The sequence below is a fragment of the Melospiza georgiana genome, chromosome 24, assembly GCF_028018845.1.
Source record: "Melospiza georgiana isolate bMelGeo1 chromosome 24, bMelGeo1.pri, whole genome shotgun sequence".
NCBI classification, from domain to species: domain Eukaryota; kingdom Metazoa; phylum Chordata; class Aves; order Passeriformes; family Passerellidae; genus Melospiza; species Melospiza georgiana.
Genome location: NC_080453.1, coordinates 4,570,992 through 4,584,929, shown reverse-complemented (window position 1 = coordinate 4,584,929; position 13,938 = coordinate 4,570,992). Strand labels below are relative to the sequence as shown.

At 61.7% G+C, this 13,938-nt stretch overlaps 1 protein-coding gene across 1 annotated transcript in view; it reads left to right on the top strand.

Annotated features, from left to right (window-relative positions):
* Window positions 1-11,620, top strand: part of FOXO6 (forkhead box O6) — a 47,308-nt gene extending 35,688 nt beyond the window's left edge. The window contains exon 2 of the mRNA XM_058040455.1: window positions 10,198-11,620. Within this exon, the coding sequence (XP_057896438.1) occupies window positions 10,198-11,616 (1,419 nt within the window). The 3' untranslated portion in view covers window positions 11,617-11,620. The remainder of the gene's footprint in view (window positions 1-10,197) is intronic.
* The last annotated feature ends 2,318 nt before the right edge of the window (window positions 11,621-13,938 follow it).

The window sequence follows — 13,938 nt, the reverse complement described above, 5'->3', positions numbered from 1 at the left end:
TGGTGACACAGGGATGACACACGTGGCTGTGTCCCTCCAGGTGATGTTTCATGGCACCACACCCTCCCACGGGTGTCTGAGCATCGCTGTGGCTCACGGGGTGCTGCTCCCCCCTTCCTCCCGCAGGAGGAGGAGGAGGAGGAGCGGGCAGTTTTCCTCCTGGGAACAGGCCCAGGGCTCAGCATCCTGCTCGGGGCACCTCCTGCATCCCTGCCGGGTGTCCCCGGGCTCCCAGCAGGGTTTGATGTGCCTGGCCTCGGGCTGGGAGCGCTCCGGGCTCTCTGAGCACAGCCACGAGTGCCTGGGGGCACTGGGACACCGCTGTCCCAGCGGGGACATCAAGCGGTGCCCGAGGAGAAGGGAGCGCTGCTGCTTTAATGATCTGGCTGCGGGGAGAACTCGGTGTGGCGGAAATTGAACCCAGGGGAGAAAATGCTGTAATTCCATGCAGAAATGGGCACGGCAGCAGCTCGGGGTGGTTTACTGCCGCTGTTTTGGTGGGCAGCTCTGGGGTGTCATTAGAGCATTACGGGGTGACAAAGGGTCCCCCAAGGGTCTGAGCTGCTGCAGGGGGGGTCTGGGTGGGCAGGGAGTGTTCAGGGTGGGTTTGTCCCCAAAGGAGGGGGATGATGCCAGGGGCACAGAGCTGGGATGGGCAGCACAGCTGGCGCCAGGCCCTGCCCTCTGGGATGGAGGTGGGCAGGGGTCCTGGCTGTGGGATTGATGGGGGAAGCACGGTGGGGATGGACAGAGAGCAGAGATCTCTGCAGCCAGGGCTGGGAACTTGTGGGTTATTGCAAAGGGCCTGGGTGCAGGGCCCTGCTGGGAGCTGCCAGCCACAGCTCAGAGCAGGCTGAGAGAAGAGAGGGGGAGAGAGGGTGAGAGGGTGAGAGAGTAAAAGGGGCAAGAGAGCAAAGTTCCTGTTGCAATACCATAAATCTTCTTCTGTGTTGAATATTCTAATTCTCACTAACCAATCATACCCAAACAAGATACAAATCCTACAGCATTTCCATACAGCCTATAAGAATCATTACATTCCCACACTGGGTCACATTTTAAACCCTAAAAACTCCTCTTTGGGCCCTTCTGCCAAGCTGGCAGGGTCTGCTCTGAGCCTTGGGCCTGTCTGCAAGCAGAGGGGATTGTTTGATCCAAAGGGGATCACCTTCAGCTGGCCCTGCCATTGTTTTCCAGTTGTTCAGTAACTGAGGGATCTCAAAGCTTGCTTTCATTTCAATCTCGCTTATAGTTTCCATATTCTCAAAATCTTTTGCCAGGCAATCATATTTATAAGGCTTTCCTGTTTCACCTTCCCCAGCACTGGCTGTGCCCTGCCAGCCCTGCAGTGGCACCTGCAGTGACCCCACAGCCAGGCAGGGTCCGGCACTGTGGGGCTGTGCCCCTGGTGCCAGGGCAGCTGCAGCTGTGTGCCCACAGCTCTGTGGGGCTCCTGCAGGAAGGTTGGGCTATCCCCAAACATCCCCAATCCCATTGGGGGATCCCCATCTCCCCACACATCCCCCAGTCCCATAGGGGGGTCCCCAGCTCCCAGCCCTGCCCCAGAGGGGATCCTGTTCCTGCTCGTTATCCTCAGCCCTGCTCTGATCTAATGAGCCCTCTGGGGAGCCTGTGGGGCACCAGGGGGTGCTGGGGATTGGCAGGGCTGTGGTTCTGCACACAGGCTGCACAGGGATCACTGCCTTCCTCATCATCATCATCACCCCCTGTGTGTGCTACCCCCGGGCTCCTCTTCTGCCCCTCAGGTCACCCCTTGCTGCCCACAGACCTCGGGCTGGTGGGGCAGGACAGAGTTTGGGGGATGCTTTGGGGTGATGGGACCTGTGCCAGCTGTGCTGGACCAGCTGTGGTGGCCCCTCCTGTCCTGACCCAGCCTGGGAACGGCTGTGGCTGGAGAAGGAGTCACTCAGGGCAGCTTTGGGGCTGCTCTGGCCCCATCAGGAGAAGGCCAAGGCAAGGAGGGGGTGTTTGTGCAGGCTGTGGGAGCTGGATTGACCAGGCAGGTGTTCCCCAGCACTGGAATCACTCAGTACCAGGCCTAATGCTGTGTCCGTCCATCCATCCATCCATCCATCCATCCCTCCATCCATCCATCCATCCATCCCTCCATCCACCATCCATCCATCCATCCACCATCCATCCATCCATCCATCCATCCATCCATCCATCCATCCATCATCCATCCATCCATCCATCCATCCATCCATCCATCATCCATCCATCCATCCATCCATCCATCCATCCATCCATCCATCCATCCATCCATCCATCATCCATCCATCCATCCGTCCATCCATCCATCCATCCATCCATCCATCCATCCATCCGTCCATCCATCCATCCATCCCTCCATCATCCATCCATCCATCCATCCATCCATCCATCATCCATCCATCCATCATCCATCCATCATCCATCCATCCATCCATCATCCATCCATCCATCCATCCATCATCCATCCATCATCCATCCATCCATCCATCCATCCATCCATCCATCCATCCATCCATCCATCCATCATCCATCCATCATCCATCCATCCATCCATCCATCCATCCATCCATCATCCATCCATCATCCATCCATCCATCCATCCATCCATCCATCATCCATCCATCATCCATCCATCATCCATCCATCCATCCATCCATCATCCATCCATCCATCCATCCATCATCCATCCATCCATCCATCCATCCATCCATCCATCCATCCATCCATCCATCCATCATCCATCCATCCATCCATCCATCCATCCATCCATCCATCATCCATCCATCCATCATCCATCCATCCATCCATCCATCCATCCGGGTGGCACACAGAGGGGTCAGGGGTGGCACAGGGGTGGCATACACTGGGGTCAAGGGGTGTTCAGGGATGGCACAGGGGTGTTCAGGGGTGGCACACAGAGGGGTGTTCAGGGGTGGCAGACACAGGGTCTGGGGGTGTTCAGGAGGGTTCAGGGGTGGCACACACACAGGGGCCAGGGGTGTTCAGGGGTGGCACACAGAGGGGTGGCACACAGAGAGGTGGCACACAGAGGGGTGTTCAGGGGTGGCACACACAGGGGCCGGGGGTGGCACAGAGGTGGCACACACAGAGGGGTCATGGGGTGGCTGGCACAGGGGTGGCACACACAGGGCTCGGGGGTCGTTCAGGGCTGGCACACACAGGGTCCAGGGGTGCTCAGGGAGGGTTCAGGGGTGTTCAGGGGTGGCACACAGAGGGGTGGCACACAGAGGGGTGTTCAGGGGTGGCACACACAGGGGCCGGGGGTGCTCAGGGCGGCTTCAGGCTGCAGCAGCCGTGCCCAGCTGTGCCGGGCTGAGCGCACACCCCAGGGGTGATTAGCGCTCCCTAATGAGCTGTCGGCGGCGCCGGGGGGAGGCGGGGATGCTCGGGCCGTGCCCCCCGGGCTCCTCGCGTGTCAGCCACCTGCCCCTCGCAGCTCTAATGGGCATTTGCTTCAATTAGCGGCGCGTCAGCCCCGCTCTGCTCAGCCCGAGCGCTGACCCGAACGCGCCGCCGCCGGCCAGACCCCGCGCCGGGGGGCGGCTGCTCCCCCTGCCCTGCTTCCCCCTGATTGCCCCTTCTCCTGCCTCCCCCAGCGCTGTCCCTGTCCTTGTCCCTGCCCCTGCTCCCTCTGTCTCCCCCTGATTCCCCCTGCCCTGCTTCCCTCTGCTTCTGCTCCCCCTGCCCTGCTTCCCCCTGATTGCCCCTTCTCCTGCCTCCCCCAGCCCTGTCCCTGTCCTTGTCCCTGCCCCTGCCTCCCCCTGTCCCTTCTCCTGCCTCCCCCTTCCCTGCTCCCCCTCCCCCTGTCCTCCCCCTGCCCCTGCCCTTTCTCCTGTCCCCCTTTCCCTGTCCCCCTGTCCCTATCCCCGTCCCTACCCCTGCCCCTTTCTCTGTCCCTGACCCCATCCCTGTCTCTGCCCCTGTCCCTTTCCTTGCCCCTGTCCCTTTCCTTGTCCCTGTCCCTGTCCCTGTGTCCCTGTGTCCCTGTCCCTTTCCTTGTCCCCGTCCCTACCCGTTGTCCCTGTCTCTCCTTCCTCCTGCCATCAGCGCTGAGCCCACACCAGATAACAACCAACGGGCTGCTTGGCTGGGTGGCCCAGCAGCCTGGACAGACAGGCAGACAGACAGACAGACCTCTGAGAGCAGGTGTGGGGAGCAGCTGGGGTTGAGTTTTGCGTGGAAAACACGTGGTGCTGGGCATAGGGGAGGGGGGTGGCAGCTCGGTGGGGACAGCACAGGGTGCAGGGATGTGCCAGGCATGGGGAGGGCCCCAGAGCGCCTGGTTTGCTCTCCCCTCTCTGCCCAGGGCCTGCTCCTGTTCTTGCACTCCTTTCCCCCCACGCTGCTCTCCTCGGGGCACGCAGGAGAGAGCTCAGCCCCACTCCCTGCACCCCAACACTCGTGGGCACCCCAAGGCTGGGGTGGGCATGGGCAGTGCCCGTCCTGGGCTTGGCACCCGTGTGGGTGGCTCATTTTGGGGCCAGGGCTTCATCTCAGGGTCAATGCTTGTTTTGGGGTCCAAGGTTCATCTTGAGGGTCAATGCTTGTTTTGGGGCCAGGGGTTCATCTCAGGGCTTGATGCTCATTTTGGGGTCTGAGGCTCATTTCGGGGCCCGGGGTTCATCTTGAGGGTCAATGCTCATTTTGGGGTCTGAGGTTCATCTCGGGGGTCAATGCTCGTTTTGGGGTCTGAGGTTCATCTCAGGGGTCAATGCTCGTTTTGGGGTCCGGGGTTCATCTCGGCTCGATGGTCATTTTGGGGTCTGAGGTTCATCTCGAGGGTCAATGCTCATTTTGGGGTCTGAGGTTGGTCTCGGGGGTCAATGCTCATTTTGAGGTCAATGCTCATTTTGGGGTCAATGCTCGTCTTGGGGGTTCAATGCTCATTTTGGGGCCCGGGGTTCATATCGGGGCTCGATGCTCATTTCGGGGCCTGAGCTTAATCTCGGGGTTTGATGCTCATTTTGGGGTCTGAGGTTCATCTCAGGGGTCAATGCTCATTTCGGGGTCCGGGGTTCATCTCGGGGCTCGATGCTCATTTTGGGGTCTGAGGTTGGTCTCGGGGGTCAATGCTCGTTTTGGGGCCCGGGGTTCATCTCGGCTCGATGCTCATTTCGGGGTCTGAGGTTCATCTCAGGGGTCAATGCTCGTTTTGGGCTCCGGGGTTCATCTCAGGGGTCAATGCTCGTTTTGGGCTCCGGGGTTCATCTCGGGGCTCGATGCTCGTTTCGGGAGCCCGGCCTCGGGGGATGAAGCTCCCCGCAGCACCGTTGTCATCCTCACCGTCTCTGCCAGCTGCCCATTGACAGTCGAGGCACTCTCGCGCACAATGGGTCCGGCTAATCCCGTTACAATGGCACTAATTGCTAATCAGACCGATTTCACACTGCCGGCTCCCCTGACAATGAGGCTCGCCGGAGGAGGGCTCCGGGGGGGGTGAGGGGCTCTGTGGGTGCCCGCAGCCCCCCCTCCGGCCCCGCAGACGGGCACCGCCCTGGCACCGGGGTCTTCCAGCCTGGCAGAGCCTCCGGCAGCTGGCACGGCCTGGCACGGGCTCAGCCGCGTCCTGCCCTGGTGCCAGCCAGGCCGGGCAGGGGGTCCGGCGCACCTGCAGCCCCGGGGCCACCTCCAGCCCGCCCTTGTGCTCCACAGAGCGTCCCGGTGCCCTCGGCTGGGCTGCGGGGCCGGGCGGGGGTCCGCGGTGTGGGTGTCACCCTGGCATGGGCTGGGTGTCACCCCTACCACAGGCTGGGTGTCATCCTGGCCTGATCTGGGCGTCACCCCTGTCACAGGCTGTGTGTCACCCCTGTCACGGGTTGTGTGTCACCCCTGTCATAGGCTGTGTGTCACCCCTGTCATGGGTTGTGTGTCACCCCTGTCACGGGTTGTGTGTCACCCCTAGCACAGGCTGTGTGTCACCCCTGTCACGGGTTGTGTGTCACCCCTAGCACAGGCTGTGTGTCACCCCTGTCATAGGCTGTGTGTCACCCCTGTCACAGGCTGTGTGTCACCCCTGTCATAGGCTGGCTGTCACCCCTAGCACAGGCTGTGTGTCACCCCCAGTACAGGCTGTGTGTCACCCCTAGCACAGGCTGTGTGTCACCCCCAGTACAGGTTGTGTGTCACCCTTAGCACAGGCTGTGTGTCACCCCCAGTACAGGCTGGCTGTCACCCCTGGCAGGGGCTGGGTGTCACCTCTAGCTCTGAGCCCAGACTGATGCCCTTGCCCAGTGCTGTTTGGGGTTTGGGCACCGAGGGCTGTGGGGCAGGATTAGCAGTGAGGGGCTGAGCCGCAGGGATGGGCAGGGGTGACAGGGGGACAGGCAGGGTGGCACAGCGGGGCACAGAGCACAGCCAGCCCTGCAGTGGTGCTGCAAGAAGCGATGCAGGGCAGGGGGTGGTGCCGAGCGTGTCGGGGTGCTAATGAGGAGAGAGCCGGGTGTGCTGCACCTTGCGCTTAATTGCTGCTGGCTTCTGGCTCCTAATGAAGCTCGGCTGTGTGAGAAGGAGCAGCCTCTCCTCGTCTCCTCTGCCTCGGGCAGCCTGACCCTGCCAGCCCTGTGCCCTGCCTCGGGCAGTGCGGGGTGCCCTGTGCTCCCTCTGCGCTGGGAGGATGCTGAATGTCCCCCCCGTGCAGCTGTGACGTGCCCAGAGCCCATCCCCTGTCCCTGTGCTCTGCATGGCAGCTCCAGCCCTGCTGCTGCATCTCCTGCCTGCTGTGCTGGGCAGGCTGGCAGTGCTGCCAGGGAGGGACTGTGGCTGTGCCAGGGCCCAGCAGGGACTGGGCATCACTGCTGCAAGCCCAATTTGGCATCCCCAGCTCCTGCCAGGGCCCAGCAGGGACTGGGCATCACTCCTGCAAGCCCAGTTTGGCATCCCCAGCTCCTGCCAGGGCTCAGCAGGGACTGGGCATCACTCCTGCAAGCCCAGTTTGGCGTCCCCAGCTCCCCACTGTCTGTGGGTGCAGGGCAGCACCATGGGGCTGAGCTGGGTGGTGGCCTGGCCCTGCCAGACAGTGACAACTATTGCTGTGCTTCTGTCCCTGCTGCTTGGATGGTGGCTGGGTCCTGGATGGGAGTTTGGATCATCCTGTCCAATGATGGACAAGATGGGAGTTTGGTCGTGGATGGGATGGGAGTTTGGATCATCCTGTGGCTTAAGGAGAGCTGCCAGAGGGGTCAGGGGGATTTTCCCTGCCAGGAACGGTGGCTGGGCCCTGGATGGGAGCTTGGATCCTCCATTCCAATGATGGACAGGATGGGAGTTTGGTCCTGGATGGGATGGGAGTTTGGATCACCCCGTGGTTTAGGGAGAGCTGCTGGAAGGGTCAGGGGCACTCTCCCTGCCAGGAACGGTGGCTGGGTCCTGGATGGGAGTTTGGATCATCCTGTCCAATGATGGATAAGATGGGAATTTAGTCCTGGATGGGATGGGAGTTTGGATCATCCTGTCCAATGATGGATAAGATGGGAGTTTGGTCCTGGATGGGATGGGACTTTGGATCATCCTGCAGCTTAAGGAAAGCTGCTGGAGGGGTCAGGGGGATTTTCCCTGCCAGGGCTTGACTTGCTCTGCTGGAAGGTGGTGAGCCCTGCTTGGGCAGCTGTGTCCAACCATCCCCTGGGCGCCCTCCCCAGCCGTGCAGGAAGGGGTTAATGGCTGGCCCATACCTGCAGTTGCATTTTAAAGATGTGAAATTAAAGCCCGTAATTTATTCTCCCCACACACGAAGGAGCAATTAGTTCTAAACACGGCTTAATCAGTCAGTGCGAGATTGATTTCTGTAGACTTGGATTTGGTGGCTGCTGGCGAGGAGCCAGCCTGGGAGCAATCTCCAAATAAATGAAGTGCAGAGAAGTAAGCCATTACATAATATGATAGATGAGGCTGGAGCTCACTTGCCTCTTCATTAGTATTCCACTGTACACCACAGCAGCACCAAACTTTCTCCCCTCTTCCTCCTCCTCCTCCTCCTCCTCTTCCTCCTGCTCCTCCTCGTCCTTCTGCCCCTCCTGCAGCTGGGAAGGGGCTGGGGAGGAGCCTCCAGCAGCCCCTGGCCAGCCCTGAGCCTTTGGGCAGAGCTGGGGAAGGGTCTCAGTGCTGCAGACTCTTCCCTGGGCTCTGCACTTTTTCTCCTGGGGAAACTGAGGCACAGGGAGCTGGGGTGGCTTCCCTTGAGATGCATGTCAGCAGGGGTAGGCAGATGACAGAGAACCCCAGGGTGGTTTGGGCTGGAAGGGACCTCAAAGCCCCTCCCATCCCATCCCATCCCATCCCATCCCATCCCATCCCATCCCATCCCATCCCATCCCATCCCATCCCATCCCATCCCATCCCACCCCATCCATGGCAGGGACACCTCCCACTGTCCCAATTTCCAGCCTGGCCTTGGGCACTGCCAGGGCTCCAGGGGCAGCCACAGCTGCTCTGGGCACCCTGGCACAGCCCAAACCTCTCTAACCAGGCCTTGCCAGGCTACAAACCCCCTGTGGCAAATGGCACTGGGGGCACCTGGAACCAGCCAGGAAATCATTCTTTCCTTTCCTTTCTCCATTTGCTGCAATGGGTTTTGGTGCTGGTTTCCATCCTTGGTTCAGGAATGTGAATGCCAGAGTGGTTTGGGTGGGAAGGGATCTTCAATGGCAGCTGATTGCAGCCCAGGGACACCTGCCACTGTGCCAGGTGCTGCCAGCCCCAATGCCCAGCCTGGCCTTGGGCACTGCCAGGGCTCCAGGGGCAGCCACAGCTGCTCTGGCAATTCCAGCCCAGCCCCTGCCCACCCTGCCAGGGAACAATTCCCAATTGCCAAGATCCCATCCAGCCCTGCCCTCTGGCACTGGCAGCCATTCCCTGCCTCCTGTCCCTCCATCCTTGTCCCCAGTCCCTCTGCAGCTCTCCTGGAGCCCCTTCAGGCCCTGCAAGGGCTCTGAGCTCTGCCTGGAGCCTTCTCCTCTCCAGGGCAGCACCCCCAGCTCTCCCAGCCTGGCTCCAGAGGGGCTCCAGCCCTGCAGCAGCTCCGGGGGCTCCTCTGGAGCAGCTTTAACAGGTCCATGTCCCTGCTATGCTGGGGATGGCAGGGCTGGAGACAGCTCTGCAGATGGGATCTGACAAGAGCCAAGGGGAGGAATCCCCCGCTTGCCCTGCTGGCCTCACAGGCATTTGGGCACAAGGTGTCACACGGTGCTAACAGGTTGTTTAGGGCTGTGATGGTGCTGATGTGCCCTGCACAGGGCAGGTGTCGGTGCTGAGGGTGGAGGGGAGCACATCAGGAGTGATGCCAGGCAGGGGAAAGGGCTTGGAGTCCCCTCCAAAGGGATCCCCTCTGTCTGTGGAGCTGGTGGGGAGCGGGCTGGGATCTCCACAGAGGTGCTGGCTGTGCTGGGAGCATCCTGTGGGATGTGCTGGGAGCATCCTGTGGGATGTGCTGGCTGCGTGGTGTCCTTGGGCTGGGAGGGATGGGCAGAGAAGCCCTGGGCCTGTGCGTGGTCCTGACCCCATCACTGCATTGTTGCCTCTTCACCCTGTCCCTCTGCTGCCTCCTGCCAGGGAAGGAAGGTCCCCTTGGTGCTCCCCTGGCTGCTGTGGGTCCCTGGGAGCTGCTGTGGCAGGATCTGTGCCCCAGACAGAGCTGGGAGGTGCAGCAAGAGGCTGTGACCTGCGGGATGTGGGGGGGGACCTGCCAGCCAAGCTCTCCCAGCTCCAAACCCTCAGCTCTGGGGGATGGAGCCCAGGTGGGTCCCTGGGAGCTGCCACGGCAGGAATTGTGCCACAGACAGAGCTGGCAGGGAGGGATGGCGAAGCCCTGGGCCTGTGTGTTGTCCTGACCCCATCACTGCATTCGTTCCCTCTTCGCCTTGTCCCTCTGCAGGCTCCTGCCAGGGAAGGTGGTCCCCTGGGTGCTGCCATGGCTGCCGTGGGTCCCTGGGAGCTGCCACGGCAGGAATTGTGCCCCAGACAGAGCTGGGAGGTGCAGCAAGGGGCTGTGGCCTGTGGGATGTGGGAGGGACCCACTAGCTGAGCTCTCCCAGCCCCAAACCCTCAGCTCTGGGGGATGGAGCCCAAGTGTCCCGCGGTGTCCCACAGTGCCCCGTGGGTGTCCCTTTCCTTCGGGGTGCCCTCCCTGCTGCTGACCCCGCCCCTGTCCTTGCTGTCCCCTTGCAGAACTCCATCCGGCACAACCTGTCCCTGCACACGCGCTTCATCCGCGTGCAGAACGAGGGCACGGGCAAGAGCTCCTGGTGGATGCTGAACCCCGAGGGCGGCAAGACGGGCAAGACGCCGCGGCGGCGCGCCGTGTCCATGGACAACAACAGCAAGTTCCTGCGCATCAAGGGCAAGGCCAGCAAGAAGAAGCAGCTGCAGGTGACGCAGGAGCGCGGCGAGGACAGCCCGTCCTCCCAGCAGCCCAAGTGGTCGGAGAGCCCCGCGTCCCACGCCAGCGACGAGTACGACGCCTGGGCGGACTTCAGGACGCGGGCCAGCTCCACGGCCAGCACGCTGAGCGGGCGCCTCTCGCCCATCATGGCCAACCACGAGCCGGACGAGCTGGAGGAGGACGACGGCACCCCCTCGTCGCCGCTGATGTACCCCAGCCCTTCCAGCACCATGTCTCCTTCCCTGAGCGCCCGCTGCTCCGTGGAGCTGCCCCGGCTGACCGACCTGACCGGCACCATCAGCCTGAACGAGAGCCTGGGGGAGAGCATGCTGGAGGACCTGCAGGACGGCTACAGCATGAGCCCCTCGCAGCAGCTCCCCCCGGCCGCCCTGCGGCAGAGGAGCTCCAGCTTCACCTTCAACTCCAAGTGCTCCAGCATGGGGGCCGCCTCCAACACCTACTGCGGGACCATCTACAGCCAGCCGGCCATGGGCCTCATGCGGCGCCTGCCCATGCAGACCATCCAGGAGAACAAGCAGGCCACCTTCTCGCCCGCCGGCTCCTACAGGAACGCCTCGCTGCAGGACCTGCTCTCCTCCATCTCCTACGCGCACAAGGAGAGCATGGTCCCGGGGGAGCTGCCCCCGCTGCCGCAGGCCAGCCCCATGGTGCCGGCCCGTGGCCACAGACACAACCCGCTGCTGTGCGGGGCTGGAGAGCAGGCGCTGTCCTCCTACCCGCCCCACCCGGGCTCTCTGATGAAGAGCAACGCCCTGTACCACCCGTCACCAGCCGGCCACCACCCTGCGGTCAGCACCAGTGCCTTAGCCAATCCTGTCAGCCTTATGAGCCTGCCCAGTGAGTCGTGCAGCATGACGGCCGTGCCGCACCACCACGGGCACCTGCATCCCTACGCCAATAGCCAAGGGGCACACATGAGCCTGCTGGATTCGCTGCAGGGCCCCTACCCGGGGGCCGTCCACCCGCCCGTGTTGGGCCAGGACAGGTTCCCAGCAGACCTGGACCTGGACATGTTCAACGGGAGCCTGGAGTGCGACGTGGAGTCCATCATCCTCAATGACTTTATGGACAGCGATGAGATGGATTTCAACTTCGACTCGGCGCTCCCGCCGCAGAACGGGCTCAACGTGCCCGCGCTGCCCGGGGGCCCGCAGCCCACGAACCAGAGCTGGGTGCCCGGGTGACCCTGCCCCTGCTCGGGCTCGCCACCGGGAAGCCACCAGGGGAACATTGAGACTCACTGATTTTTTTTTCCTTTCTCTTCTGCCTTTGTTTGTTGAGATAGGCGAGAGCCATCGGTCTGAGCTTAAGGTCGAACACGAAACACAAACCGGAGGGTGAAATGTTGAGATGGGGGAGGACGCCCAGCCCCAGGTGTGCCAGGTCCTGCCAGCATCCTCTGGAGGACACAGGGCAGGTGGGAGGGAGAGGCAGCTGGAGCCAGGCAGATCCAGGGTGGTGGCAGGAAGGGAAAGCCTTTCCAGACAGTCCCAGTGCCCCGTGGTGCCAGTTGGGTTTGTCCTTGGGCTGGGGGACAGAGTGGTGGTGGCTGGTGCTGTGGGACCCCTGGGGAAGAGCTCTTCTCTGAGCCACCTTGGGAAATGAGTCCTCTGGGCAGAAGTGTCAGGAGTGGGGACCCTGCCCCAGGGCAAGGGGGGGCTCGTGGCCTCTCAATCCTGGTGGAGATGGGAGCTCTGCTGAGCCCACCCTCCCCAGGCCAGCTCTGCTGGGCGTCCTGGTGGCTGCAGGCAGGGTTCCTGGCCGAGCAGTGAGCAGGGGGTGGTGATGGTGTGCAGCCAGCAGCTCTGGAGCAGCCCCTGGCAGCCCTTGGGGGTGCAGGAGAAGCTGCAGCCCCTGCCCAGAGCAGGCTGGGCACGCTCCAGGGGGTCCTGGTGGCAATGAGGGACCTCTGGGCTGGCAGTGAGGGACCCCTGGGCTGGCAGTGAGGGACCCCCGGGCTGGAGGCTCAGGGGCAGCTCGCAGGGGCGGGGAGGGGGAAGTATTTATTTGATTTCATGCACTCTTTTGCCATTGAGTTTTTGCATTGGAAGGAAGAAAAGGGTCGAGCTTAGGGAGAGGAGAGAGGCCATGGGCGATGTGTCCCCTCACATGGGACACACACATGTGTCCCATCACATGTGTCCCACAAGATGGCTCATCTTGGCTTGGCTGGTGGCTGTGTCCCATCACATGGCTCATCCTGGCTTGGCCGTGGGGGTGTTGGATGTTGGGGTGGAAGCTGGGGGCTGTGCTGTGGGCCACCCTCCAGGAGGGGCTCTGTGTGTGTGAGGAGGGAGGGATGTGGTGGCCCAGGCCTCTGGATGCAGCATGGGGTCCATCCTGCTCCAAGCTGGGGTGACCCCCATTGCTCAGGGAGCTGCCACGGGGGCTCCTGGGGGGGTCAGTGCCACCATGGCTGTCCCAGTGTCTCACTGCCCACCCCTGGGGTGCCAGGAGCTGTCAGCAAGAGGGGTGCACCCACCTGCCAGGGGCTGGGGCTCCGTGGGGGTGAGGACCACAACTCACACATGGTCCTGCTGTGTGTCAGGACCCCAGACTGACCCCATTCTGTGGGGCAGGAGAGGGCCAGGGGTGTCCCAGCCACTCCACACAGCTGCCAGGAGCAGCAGGGTTGGGAGGGGGTCAGGCTGGTGAGCACCTGGTCTGGAGAGGATGGAGGGGCTGGGAGCTGCTGCTGTGTCCTGGGGGGTCTCTGCTCAGCTTTTCTGCTCCTGGGCACCACAGGCTCTGTGTGACCCCCAGGCCCTGGTCAGTGCACAGAACCAGCACATTTTCCCAGCCCAGCTCTTCCTTCCCCAGAGCTGGGTCCCAGCCAGCCACAGGGACAGTGTCAGGGAATGGGGACCCATGGGTGGCACCTCCTGCTCCTCTCCTGACCCACAAGGCTGTGACAGAGGAGCCCAGTGTGCCACTGCCACCTTCACCCAGGGCACACGGCAGGCACGGTCTCTAAAGACATCCTTACAAGTTAATTAATTATGTTTACATTATTTGATCATGTACAGAATTTAATATATTCTATTATATATAATCTTTCTTGAATGCTTTTTTTTAAAAAAGGATTATTTGGTCAGGATCATTACCGCGTTCCTTTTATAAACACCACCTCTCCTTTCAGGCATCTTTCAAATCCTTGGAAACTGATTGCAAATGGCTCTTTAACCCCTGAACCCCCAGTTCAGCACGTGGTGAGAGGGACCCAGAGGCAGGAGCAAACTGGGGCCTCTGCCCCCCAGGAATGGGAGAAAGGGATGGAGTCCTGGGTTCTCCAGGTGTCTGATCTCCAGGAATGGGAGACAGGGATGGAGTCCTGGGTTCTCCAGGTGTCTGATCTCCAGGAATGGGAGACAGGGATGGAGTCCTGGGTCCTCCAGGTGTCTGATCTCCAGGAATGGGAGAAAGCGAAGGGCTCCTGGTTCTTCTAGGTATCTGCCCTCCAGGCACAGATCCAGCAGCACACCAGCATGCCGAGCAGCACTCAGGCA